The following is a 21,238-nucleotide window of genomic DNA, read 5'->3' on the forward strand; positions in this document are numbered from 1 at the left end:
TGGGACGCCAGCGGCGGTCAACGATACAACAAAAATACAAGAAGCAAAAATGAGCAGGACACCGAAACAACGAGAAACTAAAAATCATCCAGCAAACGATAAACATCACAGAGAGGAAACCAACAGAAATAACCACACACGGTCATAAACATGATAAATATAATAAATAATAATAATAAATAAATACATACACACACGGTCATAAACATGATAAATATAATAAATAATAATAATAAATAAATACATACACACACACGGTCATAAACATGATAAATATAATAAATAATAATAATAAATAAATACATACACACACAGTCATAAACATGATAAATATAATAAATAATAATAATAAATAAATACATACACACACACGGTCATAAACATGATAAATATAATAAATAATAATAATAAATAAATACATACACACACACAGTCATAAACATGATAAATATATTAAATAATAATAATAAATAAATACATACACACACACAGTCATAAACATGATAAATATAATAAATAATAATAATAAATAAATACATACACACACAGTCATAAACATGATAAATATAATAAATAATAATAATAAATAAATACATACACACACACAGTCATAAACATGATAAATATAATAAATAATAATAATAAATAAATACATACACACACACGGTCATAAACATGATAAATATAATAAATAATAAATACATACATACATACAAACACTTGATAATAAAAAAATAAATACAAGCGCTTAAAAAAACAGAAAATAATAAATAAAACATAAGACAATAATAAACAAATAATAAATAATTACACACACTTAATAATAAATAATATAAAATAAATGAATTTTTTTACAACACAAAATTGATGAAGCTCAAACCAAACACAGAAACATGACCATCATGCCGGTGAGGGTTTCGACGGTTCAGTGCTCAGACAGTGAGCAGCGTCTCGGTGATGGAGAATCACCTGTAGGTTTCCGTTTAGCTCCGGCGTGATGCTGAGCGGCTCTGGGGTGCCTCACCGCCCCCTTCAAAGCGCTCCGGCGGGAGGGAGAGCGACTCGGGGTCTCTGCTGCTTTAGTCATGTCCACCTTCTTAATCACGGCTACAGGAAACACAGCAGAGAGTCAGAGAGTCAAAAAGAGTCAGAGAGTCAGAAAGAGTCAGAGAGAGAGTCAGAGAGAGTCAGAGAGAGAGAGAGAATCAGAGAGAGTCAGAGAGACGGACATGAGAGTCCAGGACACGGGACCGGGGGGCGGGGGGTCCATAAGCGTGACCGTCTCACATACACCCACCATCGATAGCTGTTATACACACGCTTGTACCAGGCGTAAAGGTCAGACCGGTCACATAATAATAATAATAATAATAATAATAATAATAATAATAATAAATAATAATAAATAATAATAATAATAATAATAAATAATAATAATAATAATAATAATAATAATATTAATAATAATAATAACAAATAATAAATAATAATAATAATAATAAATAACAATAATAATGATCATAAATAATAATAAATAATAAATAATAATAATAGTAATAATAATAAATAATAATAATAATTAATAATAATAAATAATAATAATAATAATAATAATAATAACAATAAATAATAATAATAATAATAATAATAATAAATAATAATAAATAATAATAATAATAATAATAAATAATAATAATAATAATAATAATAATATTAATAATAATAATAACAAATAATAAATAATAATAATAATAAATAACAATAATAATGATCATAAATAATAATAAATAATAAATAATAATAATAGTAATAATAATAAATAATAATAATAATTAATAATAATAAATAATAATAATAATAATAACAATAATAAATAATAATAATAATAAATAATAAATAATAATAATAATAATAAATAACAATAATAAATAATAACAATAATAAATGTAATAATAATCATAAATAATAATAAATGTAATAATAATCATAAATATTAATAAATAATAATAATAAATGTATAATAATCATAAATTATAATAATAACTGTAATAACAATAATAAATAAATAATAATAATAATAATAAATAATAATAACAAATAAAAATAATAAGTAATAATAATAATAATAATAATCTGAAAAATGACATATTTCTTTTCCGTGTATCACAGATTGTTTGGAAGTTGGGGTTGGAGTGCAGGATCAGCCATTGAACGACACCCCTGGAGCAAAGAGAATTAAGAGCCTTGCTCAAAGGCCCAACAGAAGCTGGGACTCAAACCCACAACCTTCTGCTCGGTAGCCTAAAGCTCCACCCACTAGGCTCCCACTGTCCCAGGGTTTCAAACATGTGTATGTAAATCGATGGTGGGTATAGAAACATTATAACAGCTTATAACAGCTAATAGAGTTTTGAAGAACACTTGATCAGTTTTGCATCATGAACCTTTTTTCTTCTTCATCTCCTCCTTGTGGATCTGCACCGTGTCTTTCCTCACGGGTTTACGTTCTGGAGTGGAGACGCGACCCTTGGCTCTGCCATCTTTAGCCCTTGGTTTAACTGGTTTCTCAGAAGGTTTTTTAGCAGGACTCATTGTTCTGGGAAGAGGTTCGATCTTCTCTGTAGCCAAACTCTTATCATCATCTGCAGCAGATACAGAAGATAAAGCTAAACAAAGCTAATACGACCACCAGTGTAAATCAAAAACATCTACATATGATAGATCATCATCACTAAACATCTCTGTCTGATTCCACAAGAAGAAAGGAACCATGGAGTCACCTTGAGTGTCCACCCAGGAACTGTCCAAAATGGAGTCGTCAATGGTGGTTTCATCCTTGAAGTCATCGTAGCTCTCGGTGGGCACCTCGCTCTCTGGCACTTCTTCAGAAGGTCGTTCTTGAGCCTGCACGTCTTCTGGAACATCCTGGACTTCCTTTAGGCTTGCCGGTTCCATGTCTGCTTCCTGAGCCATTTCTATTGAATCTTCCTCCTCTTCTTCATCCTCAAGCAGTTGATGTGGTTCTTCTTCAGGGGGAGTAGAAAATCGTACGCTGTGACCAGGTCCTTCTCGTTCATCAATCGTCTGGACCACCGTGATAAAGTCGTCTTCCACCGTGACAACAGATTCGATGGCAGCTCGTGTCTCTCCGGGTTCTTCCACCGCTGCTCCTGCTCCTTCCATCACCTCGTGGTTTTTGGTTTCATCTTTCTCGTCAACATCAGGTTCCTTAACTTCTTCAACTTCTTCAGGTTCTTTAACTTCTTCAACTTCTTTAGGTTCTTTAACTTCTTCAACTACTTCAGGTTCTTCAACTATTTTAACAACTTCAGGTTCTTCAACTTCTTCTAAATCTAAAGGAGCTTCACCTTTTTTAATAGCTTCAGGTTCTTCAGAGTTCTTAACAAATTCAGGTTCTTCAAATTTCTCAACAACTTTAGGTTCTTCAAATTTCTCAACAACTTTAGGTTCTTCACTTTTTTTAACAAGTTCAGGTTCTTTCAATTCCTCAACAACTTCAGGTTCTTCAAGTTTCTTAACACCTTGGGGTTCTTTACTTTTTTCAACAACTTCTGGTTCCTCATATTTCTTAATTTCAGGACCTTTATCATTCTCAGTAACCAGCTCTGGCTCTTCGATCTTCTCTTCTTTGGTTTCAGGCTCAGATGGTTCATATGTCTCTCTTTCAACATTTTCTACTTCAATGTTCTTGTGCATCTCCAGCACGTCTGGCACGTCTACATGCTTCTCTTCTTTAGTTTCCTGAATGAACTCTTCAGGCTCCTCAGCTACTTCTATTTCTTCTTCTGAACTCTGAGCCACCACATTAGAAGAAACTGACTCCTCTGGAAGTGCAGAATCTAACCGTGTTTTCTCTTCGACTGCAGTCTCCACCTCCCTAACAGGAACCTCCACAGGTTCGTCCTCCTTGATAGATTTCACAGGCTCCTCCACTAGACCATCTTTCTCCTCTGCTGGTTTTGCTTTCTCCTGGTCAGCAGAACCCCTGTCCTCATCGGTAGCACTCTCCACTGATGAGGCTGGGGATGGTCTTATGGGTCTAGCAATCCTGTCCTTGGCAACCCCGGTGAGCTGGTACACATCCTCAGCATCAACCTCTTCATAGGCCTCTTGGTGGACCAAATCTGGCTTGTTCTTTACTTTCTCTCGAAGCTCCTGGAGCTCACGCTCCTCTTCCACACTCAAAGGCCTGTCTTCCATTTCCAGCTTGCGGATTTGCCTCTCATAATCAGCTATTTCAGCCTCTTGCTCAGCTGAAAGTTTGGCCTCTGCGTCTAGATAAGACTTTGCTCCTTCCAAAGTAACGGTCACGGTCGGAGTGATGAAGGTCTCAGCTTGTTTACTGGGCTGCTCTGTCTCAGAGATCTCAGGGAAATCTTCCATGCATGGTTCTTTACTCGTATCCTTTTGTTCCTTTACTCCTGGCTCAGTGTCTTCCTTTAGGTCCTTGGAGGTTGGTAGACTCTCCAGTCCTCCAGCAGGTGGACTTGTCTCTTTCTCCTCTGATATCATTCTGTTGAAGATCTGTGTTGGTGGAGATTCTAGTGGACTGAGTACATCTGCAGGAGATGGCATGGGACCAGAGTACTCGCTGAAGACACAGTATCCCTGCTCCTCCAGCTGACCCTCACTTTTAGCGACTCGAGGAGACCTGTCGCCCTGCAACAAATGAGCTAAAGAGTCACTCACGAGAGCGGGCATGTCAGCGGGCACTGACTTCCTTCTTAAGATCTCAGAGTCTGTGTTTTCAGATGTCAGCCTCGTTCGGGCACCTGCCAGGTCCAGCATTTCTGGCAGGTCCTGCGTCATTGGGGCGCCATTCCTATAGTTAAACTTAGCTGGGAAGGGAGACTCTGGGGATTCAGGTTGTGCAATCGGAGATTTGACGTCATCTGCTGTCTCATTGGGAGGAGAGGTCGACGGTGTGGTGACGGACGCGGACGTCTCGAGGATCAGCGGTGGGAAAGATGGCAGCTTCTCAGCCGGCGGAGTTGTGACTGGAAGGTATCCAGCTGAATCGTCCAGACTTCCACTGGTGTAAGACATGATGTCCGTTGCTAATGGGGAGAGGTTTTTGGCCTGTCCTTGGCTGCCACTTTGATCCACAGCCCCAATGGTGATGTTTAGGGAGTAACTTCTTTGCTCCAAGGCCAGCTTCCCAGGAGAGAGTCTGCAATCGTCTCTTTTCTCAGACAGTGGTTGAACCGTTTGTTGCTCTGTGATGCCCTTCAGATCTTCTGTCTTTTCATCCACAGAATGAATCTGAGCCAGGGTGCTATAGCTAATTTCTGGAACTGAGGACATAACCGGGGCAGATTCAGTCTCATGTGAAGGTGCACTAAGCTCATAATACCCTTCACCTTGGACTCCTGCCTCTTCTGGATTAAGGGTTGTAGTTTCAAAATATGCAGACATTCCAGACTTGTCCGTATTCGATTGTTCTTTTTTATCTAAGCTGATGGACTCATTTCCAGGCACTTCTGAAGTTTTGGCACTAGCTGGATGGTCTATCTGCTCTCCTCCAGTAATCAAAGACTCCATTTCACATATTTGAGACTTAAAAGAGTCTGAAGAAAGTGCATCGAAAGGATCTGGGCTTTGCTTCTCGGCGAGAGCTTCAGTCAGATGTTTAGCACAGCTTTGGTCCTTGTGGGAAACGGTGAACGCCTCCGTGTCACGTGGATCCGGTGACGATAAGGGCGATGTTTCTTTCTCAGGAACGACACTCTGATAGGAGGGGAGATCGTCATGGAGCACCTCCGGGCGAGAGAAGTCCATGCCGACGGGCGCCGTCCTTTCCCCGTATGGCTTTTCTTCTTCCATCTTCAGAGCTGAAAGCAAACCTTAAGTGATCTGTTTGCGCTGCATAATGTACAGACATGCCAGGCCAACCAGCACAAACACAGGTGAAGCCCAGCGACTGGCACAGCGACTGGCAGAGAGGAACAGATGAAGCAAGAGACCACATACCAACTTAACATGAGCACAGCGATGGCATGGATGGGGCGGAACCGACGTGATGAGGTGATGAGGTCCGACACGGACGTGCTGTCAGTACATCACAGACAGGATGAATAAACATAAAAATATAAACACATGAACACGTTACACATCAGACTGAGGCGCAGTTTCCCAAACTCATTCTACTGGAACCAAAGTCCTTGCGGTTCAGGGTGAGATCTGTGAACAGTACCCGCCCTGCTGGGGTGCAAGAACTTCTGAACCACCATGCTGGTGAGAAACTCCGACTCCAGATCAAAGCACAACGAGATGTTTATTATATTCTGTCATTTTTATCTTTTGTTTTGAAGCGTGTTACTTTATTTAAGTGTTTGTACAGCGTCAATTCTATTTAGATTCAAACACTTCAAAAACAAAAGACTGCAGACATGCACCATGTTCACGCTACATTCAAATAATAATAATAATAAATAATAATAATAATAATAACAATAATAATAAAATAATAATAATAATAATAATAACAACAACATAATAATAAAAATAATAATAAAATAATAATAATAATAATAATAATAATAATTATTATTATTATTATAATAAAATAATAATAATAATAATAATAATAAAAACCCCATAATAATAATAATAATACTACTAATAATAAAAAATAATAATAAAAAATAAAAATAAAAAATAATAATAATAATAATAATAATAAAATAATAATAATAATAATAATAATAATAATGAAATGAATCAAATCTTCATAAACTCTTTCCATCACTGCATGCACAATACAAACACATTTACTGGTAACGTAGCTGGTAAAATAAAAGTGGAACACTGGATCAATGGAACACTGGAACACTGGAACGATGGACCACGGTGATTTTACTGATGAGGAAAAGGTTGGCCTGGCAGCAGAAGCACCAACAGATAAACAGCAGCACGTTTCAGAAGCATTTTACCAAAAGCAGAAGGTTCTGATCATGAGAATTCGATCGATTGTGAGAAGAACGACAGCAAAAGTAAAGTACAACAAACACAAACAGCTCCGGCCACAGCGGCGCGTCACCAACAAGCCTGTGTTGCCCTGCAGCCTCAGCCGAGGACAATCTGAAGCCGATCTTCCACGTTAGCTTAGCTTCCAGCTCTCAGACTGCTTTAGCTTCTCAGAATCGAAAAGCAAGAGAAACGGAACATGCAAGCTACAGGCTACGGGGCGGGGCAGGGCGGGGCGTGGGTGGGGACACACCTTTCTCAGGGCTCTCGTCCCTCCCTGCATCCTCGGCGCTCCCGTTAGGAGCTCCAGGGTGCACGGCCTGCAGGCTGGACAAAGCCTGGGACTCTCCTACCAGCTCAGCCTGATCTAAAGCTTCCTGCTCAGGCTCTTCCTCACTCGACTGGTCCTGCTCTTCCTCCTCTTCCTCTTCCTCTAAAGCTGAGGCTGCTGCAGCGTACTCATCCTCCTCCACTGCCGACAGAGCCCCTATAGTCTCTTCTTCTTAATAAAAAAGGGCGACAAGTGGAGACATCAAAACTACGGACAACACAGACTTGGGTTACAGGGGTTGAAGGACGTGCGACACTCTCAGCTCCAGGATGGAAATCATGTCAAAATGTTATAATTTATCAGCCATAACATTAAAACCACCTCCTTGTTTCTACACTCACTGTCCATGTTATCAGCTCCACTTACCATACAGAAGCACTTTGTAGTTCTACAATTACTGACTGTAGTCCATCTGTTTCTCTACATACTTTGTTAGCCCTTTTTCATGCTGTTCTTCAATGGTCAGGACCCCCACAGGACCACCACAGAGCAGGTATTATTTAGGTGGTGGATGATTCTCAGCACTGCAGTGACACTGACATGGTGGTGGTGTGTTAGTGTGTGTTGTGCTGGTATGATCAGACATAGCAGCGCTGCTGGAGTTTTTAAACACCTCACTGTCACTGCTGGACTGAGAATAGTCCACCAACCAAAAACATCCAGCCAACAGCGCCCCGTGGGCGGCGTCCTGTGACCACTGATGAAGGTCTAGAAGATGAGCGACTCAAACAGCAGCAATAGATGAGCGATCGTCTCTGACTTTACATCTACAAGGTGGACCAGCTAGGTAGGAGTGTCTTATAGAGTGGACACGGTATATAAAAACTCCAGCAGCGCTGCTGTGTCTGATCCACTCATACCAGCACAACACACACTAACACACAACCACCATGTCAGTGTCACTGCAGTGCTGAGAATCATCCACCACCTAAATAATACCTGCTCTGTGGGGGTCCTGTGGGGGTCCTGACCATTGAAGAACAGCATGAAAGGGGGTAACAAAGTATGTAGAGAAACAGATGGACTACAGTCAGTAATTGTAGAACTACAAAGTGCTTCTGTATGGTAAGTGGAGCTGATAAAATGGACAGTGAGTGTAGAAACAGTGAGATGGTTATAATGTTATGCCTGATCGGTGTATATTTGGTGTAAATGTGGAATCATGTTTCGTTACTCTGAGATTCTGTTTATGTTCTGAGCTGATAAAATAACAGATTTTGTATTTGATCATGAATGTTCTCCAAACATGTGCATCATTCTTATTCTGGACCAGAACCTTTATGGTTGGAGCCTCCACAAGCATCTTTAGAACCAATGGAATTCTGAAACATTCCCATTATATCAGTGACTGGGAACACTGGAGGATCCTAACATTACCATAAAGCTAGTGGGTGGAGTCTGTTTATCATTTTTACATCAGTATATTGGGGGGGTCTTGAGCAGATCTGAATATTGTGATCACGACTTTGGCTCTAATTGAAAATGAATGATGTCCGATCGTTTTGTGGTGTCGCTCCGGTGTGGACACAGGGTCAGACTTGGCGTCTGGGTTAGAAAGGCGGATGGCTGCAACCTCACATGCCAATCTGAGGTCTTATTTTCAGTTAGTGACGGCTGCTTGGTGTCAGGGACAACAGCAGGATGATGAGGTGGTTTCAGATGGAGGATCGGTCAGGTGAAGACCTAATGGGTCTGATGTGGTACGTCTTTTATTTAAAGATTAATATGTGTGTTTGTGCCAAAGAAAGAAGAGCTGAAGGTCTTCCTGAGATCCACAACGTGTACAGTACGTCAGCATGGAGCTCAGCAAGGGTGTTATAAAAAATATTATGTTTGATATCAGCTGAATATCAGTTTGAAGCTGTTTGGTGCATTAAATCATCAGTTATACGGTGCTTGAGATGTTACTGAGAGTCTAAAGTACAGAGATAAGCAACATGTCTGTCGTAAGCAAATAAGAAACAACAGTTAGCACAGAATGGAAGTTCCAAAGTCCAACACCCATGTGATGTGACTAGAGCAGTATGCAGGGAGGCCCACAGTTCTGTTCCTGGTTCTTTAGCTATTCCACTGCTCTCACGATCGTGCCAATAAATTCTCCAATCCAGTCAAACTTTGTTATCATTCATCATCTGACCTTATTTGTTCATGACAGAGGGCAGGTCAGTGGACATGTGAGCGTGTTTTTGGGGTCAGATGGGCGAGACTCAGAACCAGATGGACAGAAAGATGGACGCATCAAACAGGCAGTGGAGGACAGAACGTTCATCATGCTGCTCTGAGTCCTTTGGCTCAAATTTCCTGTTAAATTTTGGTTTGGAGGTCCAGCGTTTGGTTTGGAGATCCTTCTTAAAATGTTTAACCCTCAAGGCAGCGCTGAGCTGGGAGCCAAACGACTACACGGAAATGCACATACAGACAGAACGAGGGCAGGCGGGCGCGGGCACAGACAGGGCGTGCACAACACAACTCAGACAACAGACGGGAGAGGGTTCGAGGTGGGGCGACATACGAGAGATAAAGATCAGAGAACAAAAAAAAATGAAGACCAAGGGTGTGATAAACAGGAGGGACGGAACAGAAGAACGAGTAGACATAGAGAGACAGCAGAAGAATAGAAGGAGGATGGCGGGGAGGAACCATGCGCGGTTCACCTTCGATCTGGCTAAAGGCAGCGGCCTGCCGTGAAGGGCGCGAGCCCGAGAGTGTCCACTCAGGGCTGAATAAGGGGTGGTCATAGTACTCCTCGTCAGAGTAGTAGGGCTCATCCTCGGGCACTGAAACCGAGATGGAGGGGGCGAGGAACTTGCACCTCTCCCGAGAATTTTGGAAGCGACAGAGAGGCCCAGCCTCCTCCTCATCCCCTACATCTACAAACAGACACAAGGAGAAGGAGATGCAGGGAAATCCGCACACAGAGAACCACTCCGGTGAAGGGTGGGGTACAGAGCATGGGCATGGGGAGGGAGGGGGGCAAATTAAAAACAGAACATTTTAGAACGTCGTGAGAAAAGAAAGAGAGAAATGTGAGAGAGAGTCGGAGCGACGAGCAGAGAATAAAACTGAGATAGAGGGAGAAAAGAAGTGGTCATTAAAGGTGACGTGAAACGAAAGTGAAAGTAAAAATGATCAAAACAAAAGAGAAAGTAAAAGTATAAAGGGTTCGGGCTAAAGATGAAAGAAAGAGGAAGAGCAAGGGGGGTAGTTGGTCAGTCGTAAAATATAGAAAGAGGAAGTAAGTAGGTACAGGAAAACAGGAAATAGGTACGAAGAAATAAATAAATAAAAATAAACACACACGACACTGAAAAACACAAAAGCACGAGACACAAAGACGAGCTGCTGTGGAGGCACCGGCGCATTATCGCTGCGCTAAATCATTAGAGAAAAATGACGTCGTACAGAGACGATGAACTAAATCTGGATCATTCATTCAGGAAGGATTAACGACAACTGTTCCTAATAACCCGAGCTAGTTGGGGTCTATTGTTTACATTTACACGTGCAGCATTTAGCCAACGCTTTTATCCAAAGTGACCTACAGTACTGTGACAGTATACAGTCTGAGCAATTATGGGTTAAGGGCCCAGCAGCAGCAACCTGGCAGTGGTGGGGCTTGAACCAGCAACCTTCTGATTACTTGTTCCCCATGTTAGAGGGAACTGAACTGGCAACTTTCTGATTACTAGTCCAGTACGTTAATTGCTGAGCTTCCACTCCCATTACATTTAAAGTTCTTGTTCAGAGCCTCGACAGTAGCACCGTGGCGATGCGGGACTTACACCAGCAACCTTCTGATCATTAGTCCAGTTCCAGTAAAGACTGGGACCGGTACGTTGGCAGCTGAGTAGCTGGTAAAAGACTTTAATCTACCAGTACCAGTACAATACTCTTAGTCTTAATCCCACACCCCAGGACCAAGTGCCACTAGGTTTACACTATTTAAGACCAGTGGCACTACCAGTATGTAAGATTAGATGGAAAATGGGTTTCTACAGTTCTGACCCCCCACGTCTTTCCTTAAAACAGGGATGGAGGAGGCACTTTGAGGTACACGTGGTATTTGGAGTCTGTGCCATTCTCATTACCCACCTAATCATGACCTTATAATTAATCCCTACCTACTTCACAGACCATAAAATGAGACGTTTCTTGTGTAATATGGAATTGTGAAATTGAAACTGTAATGTCTGTGTTTAGTGATTTAACGTTTTCAATCGTGCTGCGTTCAAGTGCTTCACGTTCACTGGTTAATCTGCACTATGAGGCGTCCTAGTGATCCTACGGCAATTCAGTTAGCAATCGCTTAATCAAAACATCCAAGATGTGGAAGTAAAGCAGCTAAAAACACGACTCAGGTAACTGAGATTAGAAAACTAACAACCGACTCTGTGGACACGGAATTTTCATATGTGAGACAGAACATGAAGCCTCGCACCATCGCTGGATGTTCTAAGTTTACATTCGACTGTAAGTAAATGAGATGCTTGTACAGGTTGGTATGGGGTACCACTATATACTATATATATACCACTAAATCACTTGAGAAGAGCTGCCGTTACTCAGTGGAAGGTTTACCTCTGAATTAATGTCGTATTTTATATTGTCCCTTCCGTCGTTCCTAACATCCCTACCAAGATCTCCTAACCCTTAGTCTCTAAAGATTAAGTCTGTGTTTCCGCTCCAGGCTGGGTGTGTACCCCTGCTGTAGGGTCAGTCTGTGGTTCTGACCCTGACACTGTTGTTAATGTGTTATTCCACGCTGCCTGGTCAGATAAACGTCACTTGAGTTTCTCCTGGTCTGATGTCTGTCTGCTCAGATTAATTACCTACAGACCCTGGTGAACTCAGCACCATCAGGTGTTTCTAAAGGGGGCGACGCTGCTACCTTCCTGCCTGTACAGACAATGAGGGTCTCTGTGCAGCGCCATCGATCAGCCAGCAGAGGTCGTAACTGCAGCAGTGATGATGAATCCCCTCTGCCAAAGTTATATCCTCCTCATAGCTGCTGCACTTACGACCTATGCTGGCTGATCGATGCCGCTGCACAGAGATGGGAGATATCGGAGATAACGAAGATCCTAGGCTTGTAACACAAGGATCTGATAGCTACAAAGCCTAAATATATTCCATCACTGTCTGTACCGTGCTTCATCAGCACACCCCCTGCATCCCCACGTATTTCTACACAGCACCGTGACGAGCACACAGACAGAAGATGCAACCAAAGTAAACAACAAGAATAAGAGACGAGCACAGGCACATCACACCAACGACACCCACAACATGCAAAAGGAGACAACAGGACCAGCACGGGGGTTCCTGACCACACCGACGGGATGAACCTGAATGCCAACGATGTGGCATTAAGGAAAAACAAAAGAAGGGTGGAGGTGGGCGGTGGCATGCAGGGTGGAGGAAGAAGAACTTGATGAATAAACCAGGTACGAGGCGGCGGCGGTGGACGGGAGCGTGGTTCAGGTTTGATCCCTGCTGAAGGCGAAGCCGGGCGTTTAACGTGAGTCGAGGGTACGAGGAGAAAACGCAGAAGACGAGGTGGCAGGAATAGCCCTGCAGCCACGCCTGGTCCAGTCCGGATCCCTCCATCGTCCGTCCTGCAGGAGGAACCGTCCGGGGTTTTCCAGAAGATAAAAAACAACTCTTTTTCGGGGGGCGAGAGGTTCGGTGGTGAACGGGGATGGAGACACACCCAAAACCCAAACCACAGACGAGTCTACACACTCAGGTCTGAACATCAAACTACCAGTGTTGGTTCTAACACATGATAACCAGCCGGAGAGGAGAACCTACCCTGCTCCAGAGGGCTGAAGGGCTCAGCTGCAGGCGAGGGCGGCGGGGACGGGGGTAAATTCGTTGAGTCTTCCACTGCGGACACACACAGAAAATACATGAATGAGAGAGGAGCATCACTCTACAGAACACGTCAGCTTTAAATCTGATTATTTAACAGATATATAAAGCAGTTTATTATTTCATGATATTGTGTTTGGTTAGAAATGTAAGTTATTTTATATAAAAGTATCTGCTAAAAACAATAAATATAAATGTGCTGTATCTTACACAGATTTTACTATTTTACTCTTGGGTTACATGTGAAAGGAGTTATATAAATTATTATTATTTATTATTATATATATTTTTTACTATACCATCTTTCTATATAATAAACACCTTACTGGTCTCCAGTATCCCAGGATGCACCACCTGTATAAAGAACAGCGCCTCCTACCTGATGCCAGTCGAACTGCAGTATCTGGATGAAGCTCCTGCTCCCCCTTCAGCACGGCGACCGCCTCGGCTGTGACTTCCTGTACGATCCTCGCCGACACTTGTTCTGTAACACACACATTATACACACACATTATACATTACACACACACATTATACACACACATTATACACACACATTATACATTACACACACACATTATACACACACATTATACACACACATTATACATTACACACACACATTATACACACACATTACACACACACATTATACACACACATTATACATTACACACACACATTATACACACACATTACACACACACACATTATACATTACACACACACATTATACACACACATTACACACACACATTATACACACACATTATACATTACACACACACATTATACACACACATTACACACACACATTATACATTACACACACACATTATACACACACATTACACACACACATTATACACACACATTATACATTACACACACACATTATACACACACATTACACACACACATTATACATTATACACATACATGTACACACACATTATACACACACATTATACATTACACACACACATTATACATTACACACACACATTATACACACACATTATACATTACACACACACATGTACACATATGCTGTAACTGTAAGTATAAATGTACAGGTAAATACAAAGTTTAATCTCCTGTAATGTGCAGACGGTGCAACACAAACAAACAACAGCAACCAAAAACCTGCCTAAACCAAAAACTTCCTCACATTCAACATAAACAAACGTCTTAAACATGTGATGCCATCCTGCATAAAACGAGCATCATGTAAAAGCATCAGCTAAGATAAACACAGAGTTTAAGAACAGCATTTCCTAGTAATCAACATCACGAATGTCAGCTCTAAACCTCTACCATGCATGATATCATTAGATTATAGAATCAGGAGAATCTCTGGAACGATCTGAAGACTGTAACTGAGTGTCTGAACCTTTAATCCCTCCGACAGTTCTGCATTAAAACGTGGAATTTAGTGATGATATCAAACAGATCAGGAAAACTGTGTGTGTGTGTAGCGCCTGAGATGGTTTGGCGTTTGTCCACCACGTGTCCTGCTATACGTTCAGTGTTCGAGAGCTCTGGACCCACCCCAGTCCTCAGCAGGACCATGAATGAAGAACAGTTCATGTTTCTACAAACATCAGAAGACTATTTATGTTTGGAGTCTCTGGAGGAGCAAAGATCAGCTCCCGGTAAACTGAATTAAACCATCATTTCAGCTTCATGCAGCAGGAGAAAGTGGGGATCAGAAAAACAGTTTGGGAAGGACGACGGGGACGAGCTGAAATGTCAGAGAACTGAGTGTCCATGGCAACCACAGCAGAAAAACAAAAAAATGTGAAGTGAAACAAACACACGGACCGCCGGCCGGTCGAGAAACCAGAGCTTCAGTGTTTAAAACGTGTAAGATATTAATGTGGGTTTATAATCCTGCAACATCAGAGACGCGTCGTTATTAATAAAACCTTCATCTATCGTCTGTCAGACTGCTTTTAACAGCACTGCCTGAGTTACAGGGGTTCGAATCCCAGGCTGTACTCACGAATACAAAAAACACTTGATGTTACACAAAGTAAACCACTGTAGGGACACAACAGTGCATGGACGGACGGACGGACGGATGGAAAGAAGGAACCCCGTTAGTAAACTAGAGAAGCAAAAAACGTGTAAACGAGTGAGTAACTCAGTCAGTGTTGGATTATAGTGGTGAAGCCTTTCTACAAGACTTTTCTAGTGTGTCTGTGGGAATTTGTGCCTATTTATTTACTCAGTAGAGTCAGTCAGTGAGGTCAGGTACTGATGTTGGAAGAAAAGAGGAGACCCTGAGCTAATTCATCCCTAAAGTGTTGAGTTGTAGGAACAATATTTAAACCATCTCTTTATAGAGCTCACGGTGTGCTTTCACACTGAAATAGAGAGGGGACTTCCCTAAACTGTTGCTACAGTGTTAAAAGTGTATTATTGACCTTATATCATTTCTTATACAGCTGTTAGGAACAGATGTGTCAGAAACCTCTGAGTTTAATCATTAGGGGGCATCCACATACTGCAGGCTGTATAGTGTGAACATTATACTCCATGATAAAGAACCAGTGGCTCTGATCAGACGTTTCTGTGGAACACTGAACACTCCACTGTCCTCCCACACACACACACACACACACACACACACTCACACACACACACACACACAGACACACACACACACACACACTCACACTGTCCTTCTGCTCTTTAAGCTTATTGTCCACCCACCAACACGTCCAACACACACACACACACACACAAACACTGGAAATAAAGAGTGGAAACCACCCACACACACACACACACACACACACACCACATACACACACACAGATTCACAGACGTGGGATTTTTTTTTACCACTTTCATGTTTCACATTTCCTGTCCTCTAGAGTTCACTAATCCACCCAAACACACACACACACACACAGATCCCCTCAGATGGGCGAGTCAGTGTGATCATGTAAAATATGAAAGATGACCTGAAAGCAGCAGGAGCAACAGTTCATCAAAAACAACAGGCAGTGGAATTCACTAACATCATTTAAAATAAAAACTAACAATTAAAAAATAAAAAGTAAAAAAATAAAAAATAATAAATAAAAGCTAAAATAATTTAAAATAAAAACTAAAATAATTTTAAATAAAAAGTAAAATAATTTAAAATAAAACTAAAATAATTTAAAATAAAAAACAAATAATTTAAAACAAAAAACTACAATTATTTAAAATAAAAATTAAAAGTAATTTAATAGGCAGGATGATCCACCTGTGTTTTAGATGCTATTTAGATGTATCCATTACCCACCCATTTATTTAGCTTACACATATTTATACACACTACATGATCAAAAATATGTATAAACTATATAACCCAAATTATATAGTACCAACAGACTCAGGAAGGTCCTATGCTGTTTTAACATGACTGTTCCCCTGTACATAATACATGGTCCTTAAGGACAGAGATCCCCATCTTTTGATATTACATTCCAAAATCCAAAAACAGGCGCCCCTCTCTACAAACCCCAGAATAAACAGGGTTCCTCCAGGGTTCCTCCAGGGTTCCTCCACATCACAACCTCACATCTGCATGTTCTGCTTTGTGTCCTGATGCTCCGTTTTTCCAGGTTTCACATTTTGCTGCAGAAGAAAAGACTGGAGCTGCCACGCCCTTCTGTACCCCCCACCAAAACGATCCCGTCTGGCTCAGATCCGCTCAGAATACTAATCAGGTACTCACAACGGGGCACACACACACACACACACACACACACACACACACACTGACGTTATAAGGTCACTTCCTCCTTGGTCTCTTTTACATCTCAAAACCACAAACGTCGTCCATCACTGACAGACGCCACGTTTACAACCAACATAAACAAACAAACAGACAAATAAAAAAACACACACACACACACACACACACACACACACACACACACACACACACACACACACAAAGCCTCTGGTACAGAATCTAACAATAACAGATTCTCATTCTAATCAGATAAAAGCTCCATCAGCTCCTCCTCACCCAGAATAATGAATAAATCTAACGTTACACCTTCACCCCAAATACTGTCACACAGAAGCACCCCGACCCCCCCACACTTACCCAGAAGGGACCCGGCGGAGGCGCGGTGGAGCATGTATGGCGTCTAAAAGCCAAAAAAAGGCGAGGAGAGGAGAGGAGCGCCCTGCTCCCCGCCGCCGGAGAGAGAAGCTGTTGCTACGGCAACGTGCCGCCCAGGCCGGGACTGGTGAGCTCGGCGGGTTTTGGCTGACAGAACATGTGTGTGTGTGTGTGTGTGTGTGTGTGGGAGTGTGTTATTGAGTCACAATGTGTGTGTGTGTGTGTGTGTGTGTGTGTGTGTGTGTGTGTGTGTGTGTGTGTGTGTGATCGGTCCTATCATTAGCTTTATTACAGTTCTGTACTTACAGCAGCACTGACACCCCTCCCCCCTACCCCCCCCCCCCCCCCCCCCCCCCCATCATCACCAGTCCCAATTAATCCCAGTAAGAACCAGACAGAGAACCAGTTACCAGTAGGGTGGCCAGATTCATACTAACAAAAAGGAGGACATTACACCCAAAAGACGGACCTCATATTAGGAACAGGGGGACATGATACTGCAACACACAGAATGAAACCAGAACCCATATAACAGAGTTTTTGACCAATTTAAGCAAGAATTCTATAACAAATTATTGTTTTACTCACTAAATGTTGTGTCTACTTTTCATATTTAAGTCTGTTCCTCGCTGCCTCCAAAAGTTTACTTTTTGGCATTTTCACAGCGTTCCTGAGCATGAGAGCTGAGTGATTGACTCAGGTAGAGGTGTTTACAGAACAGAGCGGGTGGGCGAAATTCAACCACCCAATCACAGACTAGCATTTAGAGGGCGGGACCTTCTGCGATTGGCCAGTGGTAGCACTGTAAGCAGTGAAAGGAGGCTGTTAAACCAATGAAATACAAAGCATTTGTTCTGACATGTACCTGAGCCAATGACAGATAATATTAATCAAAAATGAAACCAGTTCACTCCAAAAGGAGGATTTTTAAGTGTCCGTCCTAGCGTTGCGTGAATGGAGGACTGGCAGCTGAAAAGCCGGACTGTCCGGCCTAAAACCGGACGTCTGGCCACCCAAGTTACCAGTGTCAAATAAAAGGAAAACAGAGCCGACGCTTTCACACCCACTTTCTGCATGATTTTATTAAACTGGGAGAGAGAAACTGGGATCAGGCGCCAGTAGCTCAGTGCTTAAGGTACTGGACTGGTGATAATAAGGTTGTCGGTTTAATCTACACTGCCGCTGGTGGGCCCCTGAGCAAGGCCCCTGATATTCAGTCATAACCACAAGCGCTCTCCAGTTCCAATCCCGGGCGGAGCTATAGGTGGCTGTGCCTGAGGGAGGCAGGAGTCAGAAAGGGTTTCAGTGCTGCTGTGTAACTGCGCCCTCTGCTGTCTGGTTGAGGCGGCTGCACTAGTGACGAATGATTCACAGGTTACTCAGTGTGATGGTAAAGATTCGTTTATATGATTAGAACCTGTAACCCTCTGATGCTAAAATAAAACCGAAACGCTCGACTACATCAGATACCACTCTAAGTGATGCCCAGAGTGTGATGCCCAGCGTGTGATGCCCAGAGTGTGATGCCTAGAATGTGATACCTAGCATGCCATGCCCAGAGTGTGATACCCAGTGTGTGATGCCCAGCATTTGATGCCCAGTGTTTGATGCCCAGAGAGTGATACCCAGAGTGTGATGCCTAGAGTGTGATGTCCAGCATTTGATGCCTAGTGTGATACCCAGAATGTGATGCCTAGAGTTTGATGCCCAGCATGTGATACCCCGTGTGTGATACCCAGCATTTGATGCTCAGAGTGTGATGCCCAGAGTGTGATGCCCAGAGAGTGATACCCAGAGTGTGATGCCCAGCATGTGATACCCCGTGTGTGATACCCAGCATTTGATTCTCAGCGTTGATGCCCAGAGTGTGATGCCCAGAGAGTGATACCCAGGGTGTTATGCCCAGCGTTTGATGCCCAGAATGTGCCAGCCTGCGCTCATCAGTGCAGACGTGTATGTTTGTATGGCAGAGTTTGGGGTGAGTGTGTTCTCTCCTCCACCGCCTCCCGATTCGTCTCATTATTCTGCTCTCTTCTCTTCTGCTTCTCACCCACACACACTCCTCCTCGAGTCACGACACCCGACGCTACACACACAACGCTCTGAGTCTTTCTGTTAGTGTGTGTGTGTGTGTGTGTGTGTGTGTTTCTGAATCTCCTCATCGTTTGGAAGCTCTTTATTCACCAGGAACAAAAGAATCACACACACACAAACACACACACACACACACACACTAACAGAGAGATCCAGAAACACACACACACAGAGACACACACACATGTTAAACACGTTTATTTTAGCTGCTGGTGACCCTGAACGGAGTGCCAGTCTGAGTGCCCGGTACCCACTCAACCACTTCCTGTTTATCACCACCAACATTTACTAACACACAGATACACGACAGGAACAAAAGTATTGGGACACACGGGATCTATGCTTCAATCTAGTTTAGGTCAAGTCAAGTCAAGTCAACTTTATTTATATAGCGCTTTTTACGATAGACATTGTCTCAAAGCAACTTTACAAAATCCAGGACCAACAGATACAAAAACCCCTGTTGAGCAAGCCGAGGGCGACTGTGGCAAGGAAAAATTCCCTGACAATTACAGGAAGAAACCTTGAGAGGAACCAGACTCAGCAGGGCCCATCCTTCTTGGTTTAGGGAAGGTCCTCTCCTGTTCCAGCTCTATAATGATGTGAAGAAGTTCCAGCATCCTGCACAGAGCCCTGAGCTCAACCCCACTCAACAGCTCTGGGATGAACCGGAACACCGACTGATCAATCAGCGCCCAGTCACACAACTAAATGGGCACAAATTCCCACACACAGAAGCTTCTCAGAAGAGTGCTAGTGTGTGTGTGTGTGTGTGTGTGTGTATGTGAGTGACTTTGTGTCTGTGTGTGTATGAGTGTGTGTGAGTATGTGTCTGTGTGTGTGTTTCTATAAGTACAGTGTATCAAAAGTACACCCCTCACATTTCTGCAGATATTTAAGTATATCTTTTCATGGGACAACACTGACAAAATGACACTTTGACACAATGAAAAGTAGTCTGTGTGCAGCTTATATAACAGTGTAAATTTATTCTTCCCTCAAAATAACTCAATATACAGCCATTAATGTCTAAACCACCGGCAACAAAAGTGAGTACACCCCTTAGTGAAAGTTCCTGAAGTGTCAATATTTTGTGTGGCCACCATTATTTCCCAGAACTGCCTTAACTCTCCTGGGCATGGAGTTTACCAGAGCTTCACAGGTTGCCACTGGAATGCTTTTCCACTCCTCCATGATGACATCACGGAGCTGGCGGATATTCGAGACTTTGCGCTCCTCCACCTTCCGCTTGAGGATGCCCCAAAGATGTTCTATTGGGTTTAGGTCTGGAGACATGCTTGGCCAGTCCATCACCTTTACCCTCAGCCTCTTCAATAAAGCAGTGGTCGTCTTAGAGGTGTGTTTGGGGTCATTATCATGCTGGAACACTGCCCTGCGACCCCCCACCTTTTCAATCTCTGCAGCAATGCTGACAGCACTCCTGCGCCTATCTTTCAAAGACAGCAGTTGGATGTGATGCTGAGCACGTGCACTCAGCTTCTTTGGACGACCAACGCGAGGTCTGTTCTGAGTGGACCCTGCTCTTTTAAAACGCTGGATGATCTTGGCCACTGTGCTGCAGCTCAGTTTCAGGGTGTTGGCAATCTTCTTGTAGCCTTGGCCATCTTCATGTAGCGCAACAATTCGTCTTTTAAGATCCTCAGAGAGTTCTTTGCCATGAGGTGCCATGTTGGAACTTTCAGTGACCAGTATGAGAGAGTGTGAGAGCTGTACTACTAAATTGAACACACCTGCTCCCTATGCACACCTGAGACCTAGTAACACTAACAAATCACATGACATTTTGGAGGGAAAATGACAAGCAG

At 42.5% G+C, this 21,238-nt stretch overlaps 1 protein-coding gene across 11 annotated transcripts in view; it reads right to left on the reverse strand.

Annotated features, from left to right (window-relative positions):
• map2 (microtubule-associated protein 2) overlaps positions 1–21,238 on the reverse strand; it is a 71,014-nt gene that overhangs the window by 13,773 nt on the left and 36,003 nt on the right. For 8 of the 11 annotated variants that reach the window (XM_063006468.1, XM_063006467.1, XM_063006464.1 and 5 more), the window contains 7 exons: positions 13,569–13,673; positions 13,130–13,204; positions 9,973–10,188; positions 7,241–7,489; positions 2,781–5,852; positions 2,445–2,642; positions 970–1,107 (listed from right to left, as the gene is read on the reverse strand). In XM_063006468.1, coding sequence (XP_062862538.1) covers positions 970–1,107; positions 2,445–2,642; positions 2,781–5,852; positions 7,241–7,489; positions 9,973–10,188; positions 13,130–13,204; positions 13,569–13,673 — 4,053 coding nt within the window. Of the gene's footprint in view, positions 1–969; positions 1,108–2,444; positions 2,643–2,780; positions 5,853–7,240; positions 7,490–9,972; positions 10,189–13,129; positions 13,205–13,568; positions 13,674–16,706; positions 16,767–17,300; positions 17,461–21,238 lie in introns of those variants that run through there. The other 3 variants (XM_063006466.1, XM_063006465.1, XM_063006461.1) reach the window with 3 other exon arrangements.

Source organism: Trichomycterus rosablanca, chromosome 12 (assembly GCF_030014385.1).
Source record: "Trichomycterus rosablanca isolate fTriRos1 chromosome 12, fTriRos1.hap1, whole genome shotgun sequence".
NCBI classification, from domain to species: Eukaryota; Metazoa; Chordata; class Actinopteri; order Siluriformes; family Trichomycteridae; genus Trichomycterus; species Trichomycterus rosablanca.